Genomic DNA, 15,088 nt, shown 5'->3' with positions numbered 1-15,088 from the left:
GAAATGCAGCGGCAACAGAATTTAATCTGTAACAAAATTGATTGAAATTTACAATGGACCAAAAACTGCCTAATCAGCGGCTAAAGAAGCAGTTAGACAAGCATGTCATTAACTTCCTTCTCCCTCTCTCCCTCTTCCTCTTCGCCTCTCTATCTAGTCGATATTATATGACATATTAACACAACAATAACCTAAATGCTTTATAATTAGTTAGCAAAAAGAATTTCTTGTAGTTTGACCTTAAAAGAAATATGCTTTATAAAGCCAAATGATTTGTTATAGTTCAACGCTTTTTCATTTATATTTTTATTTGTGCCTTATTTATAGACGCTCACAAATTATATACAGAGAGCGAGCGAGCGGGAGTGAGAGAGAGAGAGTGTGAGGGGATGAGAGGGCAGAGCGGGTGCTTTATTATCTGTTGCCCAACTTAGTCTTATCTTAATCCCATTCACGATTCACTAAGCGTCTGCGTTCCAAACACACATAAAACTGTCAAAAAAAAAAAAAAAAAAAAAAAAAAAAACAACAACAAAAAAATGAAAATGAAACAATAGCAAAACTACGAAATTCTTCGTCTTGGAGCTTTGTCTACAGTGCGTTTGATTTAGGCAAGAAGACAATGTCGATAAGTCGTCGTCTCTCTCTCTCTCTCTCCCTCCCTCTCTCTCGCTGCGTGCGTGTGTGATATCAATATTCAGTTAATGCCTTGATTTATTTAATATATAACACATCATTTTTGTTTTTGTTGAGCTTTTTCCATATTTTTTCCAATGTGTTCAAAAGACAAAAATCACTTGTAAATCCATCCAAATCAAATCAAATAAAATTTCCAGACTATATAGCCATATGGCAGACACACACACACGCACACACGCATTTGTTGTGCGGCAGATAAATAATAATTACACTCACACGACATAATCAATTATGCCTGCTAATAAATGGCTACGCGGACACATGTAGTCCATCAAATATATACAAATGTGTGTGTGTGTGTGTGTGTGAGTATGTGTGTGTGTTTGTTATCCACAATTTGTGCCTAGCACTAATCACGCCAGCATGTTCATAATCAATTTTATCGCACTTAGTTGGATTAATTGCGATATCAATGACAGCGAGACGTTAAGGGTGAAGCTTGGGGTGGGGGTGTTAGGGCGCTAGAGTAGGGCTGGGTGGGGGTGGTGGTATCTGGCCGCCCATGTCAGCAGTCAGCAGACCCAATTCCGATATAAAAAACGAGTAATTGCGCGTTAGCTGGGAGTGCCCGACTTGGAGTTACCCTCACAGCCTAGACAAACTGTTTATGGGAATTTGCCAAGGTAACGTCAAGATATTCCTATCAAATAAGTTTATCCGACATCAGCGGAGTTATGTAGGTGACTTAACATAGACAAGTTTAGCGCTTAACATATAAAGGATATGGAAAAAAAAATTATTATCGATTTTAATCGATTTTGTGGAAATGAAAAAGGTGATCGATAATTAGATTAAAGATAAATGAATTTATTATATACATAGGCAGACGGATGGACGAATGGAAGGACTGATAGGCGAACTGACGAACGGACAGACGTCTTCACAAACAGATACGGAATGAAGGGCTGAGAGACGGACAGTCAGGTGGATGGAAGGATAGACGGACAGTAACTACCGACTTTCTTTCGACTATGACTTCCGATATAAAACAAATATATATGATAAGAACAGCCAATTTCGATATACCCCACTTACAGCTTTGCAGGGTATTTGTACAAAGTTGTTGATGACGCGCAGCGAGCAAAAGTCAAATACAGTTAAACCTGAACAGTTACAGTTACAACGTGTTATCGGCACTTATCGTGCCTATATCTAAGTTGTGCATGTGTGTGTGTGTGTGAGTGTTGTCAACGCCTTATGCCCAAATTAGCAATAAGCAAGCAAGTCGACAAAACACAGCGGATTATCTTATCTGAACAACGCAGAGCTAAAAGCTTTTAGCTTGGATATCGCACAGAGACCCAGAGAGAGCGGCAGAGCGAGATAGAGTGGTGGAGGGAGCGCTGGGGGAGCAGAACGATGTTGTGGTGAGGCTTGGCCAAGGCGCACCACATTACAAGAAGGCAATTAGCCCACATGGTTAAGCATACAAATAAAGAAAATACACACGCCAAAGGTAATATTTACACCGGACTGCACCACGCACGCTGCACCACACGCCACCACACAGAGCACGCTTATCGTGGCACTGCTCTCCAATCTCTGAAACACCGACCCGATAAGGATTATCTCTTAATCTGCATAAATAGCGAAAAATTGTCGCACATGAATTTAGCTTTACTCTATTTTGTTTTGGTTTTTATTTTCACTCTTTTTATCATAAATGAAAATGTTACATTGTCATGTAAATGTGCGTATGTATGTGTGAGTGTGTATGAGTGTATGTTTTTTCTATGCCTTTACTAAGATGTCCATAAACTAACTGAAACACTAAAAAAATTAATAAATTGCAGTTGACTAAATGGTTAAATACAATTCTTAAAATTTGGTTTACATTTTAAAAAGTTTTGAAATAGTTTTTAAATTAAAAATTCTTTGATTTGTCTATTAGCTAACTTGGTCAAAAAAATCCTAAATTTTTTATGAAAAAAAAAAAAAAAACAACTTGAATATGAAGAAATAAAAATTTTAATTTAGGCTTCTTCTGTATAAAATCTCTAGAAAATATAGTATATATAGAATACAAAAGAAAGACACAGAAAATACAAAATACATAGAGAATATCGAGAATTTTAGACTTTGCAGAGCATATAGAATAATATGAATTATGTAAAAAGGCTTAAGTTTTAATAAAGAGAATAAGAATATGAAGAGAAGAGGAATCATATTTTCAAAAATTTAGAAAAAATAGAATTCATGGAATATATATATTGATTTGTGCTGCACAAATAAAATAAATACAAGAAATACTAATCTTATATAATAATTTAAAAGATTCTATCTATACAAGGAATAAATGGAAAGAATCTACAGAATATATGATTTCTACTCCAGCTATAATTATGTGGAACATCTGGAATTTCAGCCCTATAATTAATTACCACTTCAATAGTTTTTTGCAACACAATCTCGCAAACACACATCTCAACCAGTTAACCCTTTTTTTTTGTAGTGTATACAAACTTTTGTGCGGCACTGTTGGCATTTTCACTATTTGTGTTTATTTGCACTGATTCAGTTTGCTTTATTCAGAGACGGCAGATTAAATGTTGTTGGTTTTTTTCGTGTTAAGTTGAAGGGTGACTAATGCGAGTAGAACCCATTGAAATTATTTACGGTTAAGCTTAGAGCGGTTACGAGAGCTACGACATAGTATGAGGGTTAATGAAATAGAGACGAGTTGACTTTGTTGTCTTAAGTTAACTAAAGATTGTAGTGAAACGACTTTGTAGTGAATAGGAATAAAGATAAAAGAGGAATGGATTATACTAGTTCAGAGTTGCCTATAGATAGAAAGATTAATATAGACAGATTCTCTTACGCAAAAGATTATCATATTTATTCTAAATAGAGTATGCTAAAATAGAATAGAATTATATATCTATCTATCTATCTAAGGTCATTTTGTTAATTCTGTTTCTAACTAGCCTGAAGCTGTCGTCGAATCTATTGATGCTTCAGCTAAGCAAGTTTTATTTAAAAATTTAACAAATACTTATTAGTGAAGGAGTTTGCTATATGCGTAATTTGAGCGTGTTACATAGTACTCAAATAAATATATATTGAATATTATTTTATTTGCTTATATTGAGAATATTTTCACACTTTTAGAACTTGCAACACTGGAATGCTGAATATTGATTTTGTGATAATAAATTAAGTAAAAGAAGTTTTAAGCAAGTCAAGCTTTTGGTAGAGGCGATAATCTACTATAGTTTAACCTTATGCATTAGATCGAGACTTGAACTATTGCCTAGGTATATAAGTATAAGTATAAGTATATAAGTATATACTGCAAGAATATATTTATAGATCATATATTGCTTATATATTCTGATGTCTAAATTCCAGCTTCTCTTATTTTATGAAAATTCGATTCGATTCATGCCTAGAGTTCTTTGATACTTCTTGCCTGAACTTCTGTATGTCCATAGAAGTTGTATTTCGATTATACATATATATTCAAATTTTTAACTAGGCCATAGTATTTCTTTGTACAAATGATGAGCTAAGAGATTGTATAATACATATGGTAGAGGCTACACGTTTAGGCTTCAATCGATCGATTCCTGTTAGCATTATTATATGCACTTAATTTTGAGTTCGAATCAAGGTAGAGCAAAGTCTATTAAGAATGTAATAGCGTGGGTTCGAGCCCACGACTTCAACAAGACTTGACAACTCCTTAGGAATAGCCACAGATTCATAAGTATTTTATATATACGACAAACTGCTTAGATATTTGTATGTTGTATATACGATCAACTCTATTTATGATCCACGTATCACTTAATATATCGTATTATGATAGGATCAACTGTTTTTATAATCTGTATCAGATATACATATACAGCTTTTTCAAGCTGATCTCACTTGGATCTTCTGCACCTAAATAGTTCTATAAATTTCTATTAATACCTGACAACTCACCTGCTGTCCGGCATTGGCGGCCACCCAGGCCTCTGCAAAGGTTTCCATAGCGCTCTGAAAGTCCATGATGAAGTGTTTGGGGTTTGAGCTTGCAGCTTCGTGAACTTGATTTGAAGAACTGTGTATTGTGAATGCACTTTGCTGGCACTTTTGTTGTTAATAAACTATTTAAGTTTTATGTGCCTTGGTTTTGATTGTTTCTCGTTGGGTTCGATAGGGGGCTGAGAGAGACTGTGTGGGGGTCGATGCAGGTGGCAATTGCTTTGGCATTAATTGGTCTTGGTTGGTTTGTGATGGAAACGCGAATCAATTTCTTCTCTTATTAATTTTTTTTTTTTTTTAGCGATAAGGCCTAAAGCACGCTTTGATTATTGATTATTAAGCAGTGTTGTTGTTGTTGTTGATGGAGACGCAAATTAGACACAAGCACAAACGAAACGAAAGACGGAACGACGCGACTTTGCAAACGATTTTTTTAGCGGAACGGATTCGATGTGGCTGCCACACAGTTGCATATGCAATTCTCGCCGTTGTTGTTGTTGTTGCTGCTACTGCTTCTGTTGTTGTTGCTGTTGTTGTTGTTGTTGTTGTTGCGGCACAGCTCACGGCGCGACATCATTAGCAAAGGAGGAGGCAAAAAGCAATACGTAGCGTGGGCGTGGCAGCGTGTCGAAAACAGTCAAAAGAACAAGAGAACCGACGGTCGCTGGCGATAAGAAGCCTCAAGTACTAAAACACTCGAGCTGCCAATGAAGACTGACTCCGGCAAAAGATTTCATATGCTATTGTTCAGGCAGATACTCTGATTAACTTTGTTGCTGTTGTTGTTGTTGTTGTTGTTCTTGTTGTTGCTGTTGTGATAAGCGCAAATGTCTCTTGTGTGTATGTTTGATTGTTTACTTTGATTTGCTCTCCCTCTCTAACTGTGTGTCTTTCTCTTTCCTGTACTGTACTGTCTTCTCTAACTAGATGGCAAATGTATTTATTTTCAGCATTATTCGATTTTGACGTATTTCGTATGCTCTTCTTCTTGCACTGCTGGCTGCTCTTGGCTGTTAAACGGACGCGCGTTTGGACATCCTTACACAGCACAAGTTGTCGCACAACTGACAAAATTCTTTCGCATTCGCACTGCCACGAACCGAACGTACTTGCACGAAGACCGCCCTCGTGCCCGAACCCCGTCCCGAAAGACCGGCATTCGGTTGGCATTCGTCTCTGCTCATTTGCTGGCTGGCTTTGGTGTGCGCTGGTGTGCGTGACTAGAAAATACGATTTCACTCTCCCCCTCTCGCACACACGCTCGTACTCGTGCTCGCTCTCACCGCTGCCGGCTCTCTTGCAGTCTGTATGCATGTGTGCGTGCGAGTGGTTCAAATAGTAGCAGCAAACTGAAAAATAGTATCAAATAGTTGGAATTATTATATTCATGTACTTGTATATTATATATCAGTGAAATTGTAATAGTTTATAAGCATTCTATTTATAACGTATATTATTTTTTATTTTATTATATCATTTGTCTAACTTGAATAATTCAATGCAAGAGAGACAAAAGTTTATATTTTATTAACTGGCTTTTTAAATATTTATATGATAGATTTTATTATTATATTATCTTCTCAATTTCAGCGAGTTATATTACATCAAGTTTTATTGTAAACATTCTCTCCCAATTAGAAAATGCTTTGAATTCGAATATACCAAATAAAAATTCAAAATTCTTCCTTTATTAAAAAACGGAGTAGAATTAGTAGTATTTTTGCTTTTTCAGAGAGCGTCACTCTTTGCTTGTGTGTATGCGTGTGACCAAAACAAAACACACACACAACGAGAGCGAGCGAAAGAGCGAGAGCGCGTGTGAGAGCCACAGCATTCACACACACATTTGCGTTCACGAACTGGGGTAAACCTGTTCCGGCGCAGAATTGCACTTGTCTCGGCGACAGGCTCACCCAGTCCTCCCCGCCCCTCTCCAAAGCACATCCACTTCCACATCCATACCCATGCCCATGCCCATTCCACTACCATCTTAAACGACTTCCCTTCGGCTGCGCGTTTTCTTTTACTTTTTGTGCGCTGTAGCGAAATTCAATGGATTTGCCGCAAATTCGGGTGGAATTATGCCACACACACTCACAAGCCCACTCTCGCACACACACGCACACTGGCACACAGACGAGCTATTGTTGAGAGTGGGCGTGGGCGTGAGCCACTCGGCTAAGCGGACAGCACCATGCGCGCGAGTGCGAGCGATGCGGGAATATAGATTCGCGCGCCTGTGCCCGACTGGGATGAAAGAGTAAATCGTCAGCGCTTATTATTATTATGTCGTTATGTGGAGCGCCGAGAGGGTGAGGGAGACGGTAGAGGCCGGCAACAGTAGCAACACCCACTCCGCATTTAGCACCTCGACGAATGGAAATGGATGGCGGCGACTGCTCTGTATGTGTGTGAGTGTCCATGCTCGTGCCTTTGACACACGAAGTTGACCACTTGGCGGAGACGCAGATAAGAGCGCAGATAATGCGCGCGCATTACATGTGATTAGGTGTTCGGCTAGGCTGGATTTAGCCAACCGCCGTGCAGGAAGCCGACGCTCGAGTAAATGGTAACGGTACATAGCCCCAGCTGTCAGGATACATATGCAGCCGCTATTGGTATATATGTATGGCTCGTTCCCCCATTGGGGTGGAGTTATAGCACGCAAACAGCTAAAATATATAATTAAAATAACACGCAGCTGCAGCGAAAATTAAAAATAAAATGCAAACATTCTCATATTTAATTAAACATAAGAGATATACATATTCACACATACATAAAGTTCAATGTGTATATACATATTCTCTTATTATAAGTATTGTGGTTGGGGATTTCGGCACTTGGCAATTGGTACAGATTATCAGCGGAAAAGAAAAGAAAAAAAGCTCTCATTTATCATCTTCCTTATCTGTTTTCCTACTAAAAATTGCTGTGAACGCTCTCCTGCTCGCTCTCTCTCTCTCTCTCTCTCTCTCTCTATCATGCTCTCTATCCCTGCTATTTTGTTAGCAGTCGCTCACCACATACACATACGCAGAGCGGCACTCACACACATATACACACATGCATACCCATGCACTCGCATATTCTCGGGCTGCTCTCGCTCTTTCCCTTTCACTCTTGCACGAGCGTGCCAGAGCGAGATAACCCATAAAAATTTCGTGCAAAAGCAAAAGATGAGCAAAGCGTAAACGCAAACGAAAACAGCAAAGCGTGCAACAACAACAACAGCAACATCAGCAAAAATATCACGAAATAAACATAAAAAGCGCCGGCAAACCAGTTCGGATAGACTCCGCCCTCGGCGTACGCTGATTGGCTAAGCTTTGCCTTTGCCCAAGACTTCATCTTTTTTTCTTCTTTTTTTTTTTTTTTGTTTTCTGTGTGCTTTGCTGTTGTTGCGCTGCTTGTGCTAAGTTGTTGTTTCTTTGTTGGCTGCGGTTTTATCGCCTTCAACGACGACAACGACTACGACGACGATGATGATGACGATGTCGACGACGACGACGACGACGACGACGACGTCGACGTCTTTCCACTTAGTTAACAGCTTCATGGGCAGCCCCTCGCTCTCTCTCACTCACACTCCCATTCTTTTGTTGGGGTGGGCTTTACCAAATTTTGAAGCTCCAAATCTTTGCTGTTCCTTGAATTTTATAGCTTTACGCATATTTACATATGAAAGCGAGCCATGTATGTACGTATGGGTGCATATGTATGGGTATGTAATTGGTGTAAATAGCTTATTAGATGCGTTGCTTAGAATTTGCATAGATGTGGGCTAAAAGTTTGATGAGAGTGTATTTAAATGAATGAACATACATCAATAATAGAGTACAAAGATAAAGGACTATAAAATGTTGCGCATATACTATGCTAGGATTAACTGGGTAGTTCACTTTTAAGCTTAAGAAAATTTTGAGAAATACTTAATGGAGATGTGTACATCACTTCATGTATTTTAGGTTTAAGCTTGTTGCAATATGATATCAAAGAGAGCTTTTAAATAGTCTAATACATTTTTAATGAGATATTTTTTAACATATTTCGTAGATCAAACAAAAAGAGCACACAATGTCTACAGTAAAACCTCCCTGAAGCTGAAAGTCTTCTTAGTCCGAACATTTACTAATCCGGATAATAAAATCTTATCAAATATCTTGAAAATGTCATCTCTAAAATGTGCTAAAAGAACAATTTTTGTTGACTTTTAAAGATTAATTAATTTTTTATGATGTAATTTTTATTTCTAAATCTGATTTGCAGATATTTCTGGAGCTCCACGCCAAAAATAAGCAGAACTTTAAAATTCACCTATTTTTATATAAACCAGATTTTAAGGAAATGAATTTTACGACCAGTCAAATTATAAAGTATTTATGGAAAACAATATTTCATCTATAGAAATCTATAAATTACAAATTTGTCAAAATTTCCAATGCCTCGAGCTAGAAAAGAATAAAAAAAAGCTTGGCGCCAGCGCCAGCGAAAATCAATAATTTTATTAAAGTTCTATGGGGCGACTGTCATATTTTCATGTATATATATATACACAAACAAACACACTTATGCATATATTTTTTCAAGCGCGAGACAAACAGCAGGACCCAAACAGGATCCGCGACATAGAATAAATATAACGTGTGGAAATTTTCAACTTGAAGCGCAGGGCACTGGACCTGCGGCTGTGAGAAGTACTCCTACACACACAGACTCACACACACAGAGGCACCAGCACACACACGCACAGTGTCCAGTTATTATTGTTATTAGTCAATGTGGCAGCATCAGCCGCGTAAACGGTCGTTGCCGTCATCATCAAGGCTGCTCAAGCAACGTCCCGCAACGCCCCACCAGCGGCCAGCTAACGGGCACACATAACGGTATAATAACATAGCAGTGCTGCCAATTTAGCTTGCTGTTTGCAGTCAGATGTATTATTTTTTTGTTATATATATTTAAATGAGGACTGGAGTCAGTCACATAAAGGTACTGCTATATGTCTGTCTGGATTGCGAATTTAGCATTTTTCAACTCAGATCCAACTTTGTTGAAGTCTACCTAAGGCTGCCCAAAGTCAAATATACATACATTGTTATATTAAAGACATCTGAGAACCATTTCTCGTTTAACTGTTTTTTTATGGGCCCTTTTCTTGGTCAGATCTTAGCTCTATAAATATTAAAGTCTTGTAGCTCTTTCAGTCGAGCAAGTCAATCTCTATATGAAAACCGTGCTGCCAGTTTAGCTGTTTTCTAGCTAGAGCTAAACTTTGTTTAACTTAAATATTAATAGAAGACTACGCTGTAGTCACGTATAACTCTAGATATATCAATGCTAATATAACAGTGCTCTAAATTTCTTTTGTTGCATCCCATTTAACTTATAAAGTATCAAATTTTCTCTATAGACAAATTGATACTATATTTTAGCTTTTTTTTTTTTTGTCATATTTTAATATACAATCTAGTCCCGATAATTTGAAATAGCAGGGGATCAGACACAGAAATTCAAATGATCGAGATTTATCGAGACAAAATTTTATCAAGGGCATAGAATTTTCTTCGATTTATCGCGATTTTCGATTTAGCGGGGTACAACATATCGAAACTCGACTGTATTTCAACAGTTCTCTAAAGTTTCCCATTTAAACTGTCAAAAGCCTTTCGTCTCTGTCCATGTTGACAGCTCTGTATCATCAGTCGCATCCTCCGGCAGCAGCATCATCTACCAGCATCAGCATCTACCAGCTTCATCATCTTCAACTTCATCAGCAACATCATTAGCATCATCAACTGAAGCAGCAGCAGTAGCAGTAGCATCATTGTCGCATAATGACAAAAGGACATTCATTAAGTTTTTGATTTCTGATTTTATTGTTGATTAAACGCAGCAGCCACACCCCAAGGCTGAACTAGCCTTGTGCGGTAAATGGGTAACGGTTATAAATGCTGAGAAGGATATGACAAAAAAGGGCATAAAAAAAGGCAAGAGGCAAGCAGCAAGGACTCGGCATTGTGCTGCTCTATCGTGCTGAGCACTTCCGGCGCCAAAGCGTCAAAACTTGACGTTTCCGTTTTTTGGCTGCTGCTGCTGCTGCCTCGGCTGCTGTCTCTGCCAGCCAGGCTGAAGAGCCAAGTGCTGCTCTGGCTTATCACTCGATGTGCTGGCAAGGGGACCACACACATACACACACAGACATATATACACATTTATATATATACATATGTATATAAAATAGCTATATAGCTGCACATGGCACATAAGCTTGCTTTTTGGCCAACAGCCAACCAGTTCGTGTTGCCTGCTTTTGATTAAAGCCACAACTAACCACACACACACACGCACACACATTCATGTATATATCTGTGTGTGCGTGTGTGTGTGTGTGTGTGTGTCAGCATTATCCTTGCATATGTACATAGACCCCAAACTGAAGTGCTGCCATTCGCTTGGCTCAAGTATTGACATTGCCAATGTTGCAGCAGCGGCTGCTGCCGCTGGGCGGTAGGCGTGGCAGGGTAGAAGGGGCTGGGGGGCGGAGGGCAGGCTAGTGGGTGGTGAGCACGGTAGGTGTGGCGCCTGGCGGTGCCATTGGAGCGCGCCACAGCCGAAACGTGCTCGTTGCAGCCAGCAGCTAGCGGCGGCTGATTGCAAATGCGCCTGCGCTAATTTTTCGGTTTTACTTGATTTTTATATTCCCGCTTTAGTCGCAGTTTATATATATATAAATGCATATACATATATATATATATATATATATATATATATATATATATATATATTATTTTATTTATATATATGCCGGGAATGGTATATATACATTTCTATGTGTTTGTATATGGAATATGGGTATATAGAGGAGTTACTTTTCGCTTTAGCCGTGGGATAATTTGTGCGATTTTTCTATTGATAGGGATTAGACTTAAATGATATGGCAGATTTTTGTTTTTTTTTTAAGTAGGCAGGAATTTTGAAAATGAATAAGTGAATCTTTATACTATACTTAATTGTAAAGGCCTAGTAAATTTTTACTTATAAATGTGATTACATTTGAATTCTTCTTATTACAAAAACTCGGACCCATGGTTCTTAGAAATTATTATACTCGTATTTTTGACTGGTTAATCTAATTTCAATATCCAAGAATTCTTAATTAGGCTATTATTTAAACCTAAACGCTCTTGAAACTCTGATATTTCCTTATTCAATTAGATTCTTAAGCCTAAAACGTCTCCTAACGATAAGCATAGCTATAAGGGTAAACTCTTCAAGTAATCTGAAGCTTCAGATAATATGTGATGCTCATTTAATTTTTCATAGTTTAATAGCTTACCTTGACTTTTCCCAATCCCAAAAAATCTGAAAGCTGAAGAGCTTTGCTAGGGTTGAATATTTATATGTCATAGAACGTGAAACTATATAAGACTACAAAAACTAAGCTATATTAGCAAAAAGCCTAACAAAATTCTATACCTCAGATTTCTTTGTAAATATATTCAAGAATAAATAAATCATTTGTTTACTATATTTTAAGATTAGGTCTGGACTATGTTCAGTGGGTATTATGCCTTTGGTAGAATTGCTTAGGCTTTATAACTTAGCTATAAATTCAAATTTAACAGCTTGACTCCAAACCTATATAGCTGGGTTTTCAAATATTCCAGCTAAAAACAATTCTACAAGAACAGAATTGTTTATGGCATAAATTTAAAATATATTTTCACATATTAAAGCCAAGTTTTTATACCTTATTTAATTCTCTTTTTGCTTCGAATTTATAAAAAAAAAAAAAAGGTTTTTTGAATCTCTGTCTAATGTCATAAATGTTTTAAAACATTTTCACATAATTTTCCAAGTTTCTTTTCATATATCTTTCAAGTTAAGTTTTCCATTGCCAACTAGTTACCTGGGTTAGCTGTGTGGGTGGCAACCTTGGGGCGGCATACAAAGCGCACTTCAATTAGTATTGAACGAAGACCGAAAGACAAAAAAAAAACAAAAAAAGCTGACACATTAGCTAACAATGCTTGGGAGCGGGGGAGTGGGGTGCTGGTTGGGGCTGGCCCCGCCCGTGATTAAATGGAATAACCACATTTAGCACTTGAGGTAATTGAAAGCGACTTGAGCGACATGGCAACGAGTACAACTCGGCCCGATATCGATAGCCGATATCGATAGCTATATCTATATGTCTATCTGTGTGTGTGTGTGTGTCCATAACATTGGTAAGCATGTCGGCACGGCGATCGTTCCACTTGAAAGCCTTAATTGATTTAACTGATACCAACTGATGCCAACAAAAGCGAGAGGAACACACATACTCAACAAATCAATAGATAAATTCCATGCTATATCGCATCGGATGTGGCACTGATTGCCAAGCAACCCACCCGCAGCACCCACAGCACCACACTCACCGTTAACCACCCACCCATCCACACTCTGATTCTACCGAATCATACCACGCGTCACGGCATCTTCAAAAGCAGAGCTCGCAATGCCGTGGCAAACGAAACAAGATATGTCGCGTATCGATTTGTAAATTTCTCAATTGATAACAGATAAAAGAGAATGAAGAAGAATATGCTGAAGAAGAAGAAGAAGAAGAAGCGGCAGCAGTGACATCTGAGGTGGCAGCAGCGCTTGATTCTCAGCGCAACGTTTTTGACAATGAAAAATATAAGCAGCTACAGTGCACGCTCTCAATGTGAAACCTTATAGGAGTTTTTCAAGGTTTAAGAAGCATTTAAATTTTCTAGCAGATCTGCCTTAAAGAAAGCTTTAAGAGGCTCAGGAATACCAAGAATAATATAGAATATAGAATAGAATAAAATAATGAAGTAATAGTTATAAGAAAAACTGTATACAAAATTATATAAAATTCAAGCAAATTTGTTGTAAAATTGAGGCATTAAATTAGTGATCCTTTTAGCATTTGCAACTAAGAAAGTTTCATTTAAATTCAATTAGATGAAATATTTCACTTTTTATACTTCTTCACGAAGATAAAAGAGTATGTTTGGGTTGGATAAGGTATTCTCATGACGTATGCAAATCGAAAGATTTTCCTTATCTAAATGCCATCATCTTCAATGTCAAAGCTCATCAAGTCTCTAAAGAAACATATTTCCAAGTTAGGATTATCTTATATTCAAATATCCATATGGAAAATGATATACAATATAAAAGTTTCTGCTTTAATTGCGCTCTTTAACAGTTTGTCTCCCAAAGTTCAGTCATTCGAATCACCACTGTATTGCAATGGACGCGACTGCTGCTGTTACATGTGAGCCAACTAAAAATAACTGTCTAGCAGCGAGTCACTCTCTCTCTCTTTCTGTCTCTCTCTCTCTCTCTCTCTTTCACACTCTCCTCCTTACGTAAGTAATAGCTGTAATAGAATCATAGATCTAGCCGGCGTAACTTTGGTCTCTTTGTGGATGCCGCCGAACAATGTTGACAGTGTTGATCGGCTATCGCGATCAGAGCGAAGACTACAATTGGCGATTGGCGATTGGCGATTGGGGGTTGGTAATGGGGCTGGCCATTGATTGATATGGGGATGCGGCATTGAGGTTGTCCCATGTTTGCTAACATTCTGTTTGCTATTTTGTTTGACAAATCCCTAATTAAAAATTGATAGCAGCTATCTGGACACATATCTACGCTCTACGCTCTGTTTATTTATCCATGGAAATGGCCAAATATCAAATGACAATTTACAAATGACAAATGACAAACGAAATACCTGCTGATCTTCTCTGAACTGACTCTGGCAACGCCTACCCTAACGCAACTCAACAGACTCTGGCAGCACTTGACTTTGTTTGCTCTGCCATTGAGGTCTCGGTCTATGCCGCATGTTCTCAGTCTATCTGTCTATCTGTCTCTTTGTCCATGTCCGCTGCCCCTCTTCAGCCTCATTCCCTTGGTCAATCCCCTGGGATGTTAGCGGCGTTTCCCATTGACGTCTGTTTGGTTTTTACGATATCTACTTTGGTTATTTCAATAATAACTGTGTTTGACTTTTAAGGAAATACAACCAAATCAACAGATTTTAGCTGATTAAATGAAATCCATGCAAGTGAAATTGTTTCAAAAGTAATTAATATATTTTCTACATATTAATTATATATTTTCTATATATTTATAGAACTTGAAAACTTTCCAAGTAACAATTTTAAAAATAGTAAAAATTTAGTTTAATAAAGATTTTTTTTAAAGAAAACTTATACATATATAATATAGAATATATGGTATAGAAGATATGTACATACATATAACAAGTTTACAGAAAAGTATAGTATAACAATGATAAAATATAAGAGAATACTCATTGTAAGATGCGGCATAAAAGAAGAGAAAAGGAAGTCAAAAGTTAGAAGAGAGTAGACAAGGGAAAAGAAAACCC

At 37.7% G+C, this 15,088-nt stretch overlaps 1 protein-coding gene across 1 annotated transcript in view; it reads right to left on the bottom strand.

The window, feature by feature from the left end:
* The window catches only part of LOC6578525, a 65,627-nt gene extending 59,641 nt beyond the window's left edge, over positions 1 to 5,986 (bottom strand). Inside the window, exon 1 of the mRNA XM_002004399.4 lies at positions 4,630 to 5,986. Coding sequence (XP_002004435.1) covers positions 4,630 to 4,695 — 66 coding nt within the window. The 5' untranslated portion in view covers positions 4,696 to 5,986. The remainder of the gene's footprint in view (positions 1 to 4,629) is intronic.
* Positions 5,987 to 15,088: the final 9,102 nt, after the last annotated feature.

This window comes from Drosophila mojavensis, unplaced genomic scaffold (genome assembly GCF_018153725.1).
Source record: "Drosophila mojavensis isolate 15081-1352.22 unplaced genomic scaffold, ASM1815372v1 contig_80, whole genome shotgun sequence".
In the NCBI taxonomy this organism is placed as follows: Eukaryota; Metazoa; Arthropoda; class Insecta; order Diptera; family Drosophilidae; genus Drosophila; species Drosophila mojavensis.
This window is presented reverse-complemented; position numbering and strand designations above follow the sequence as displayed.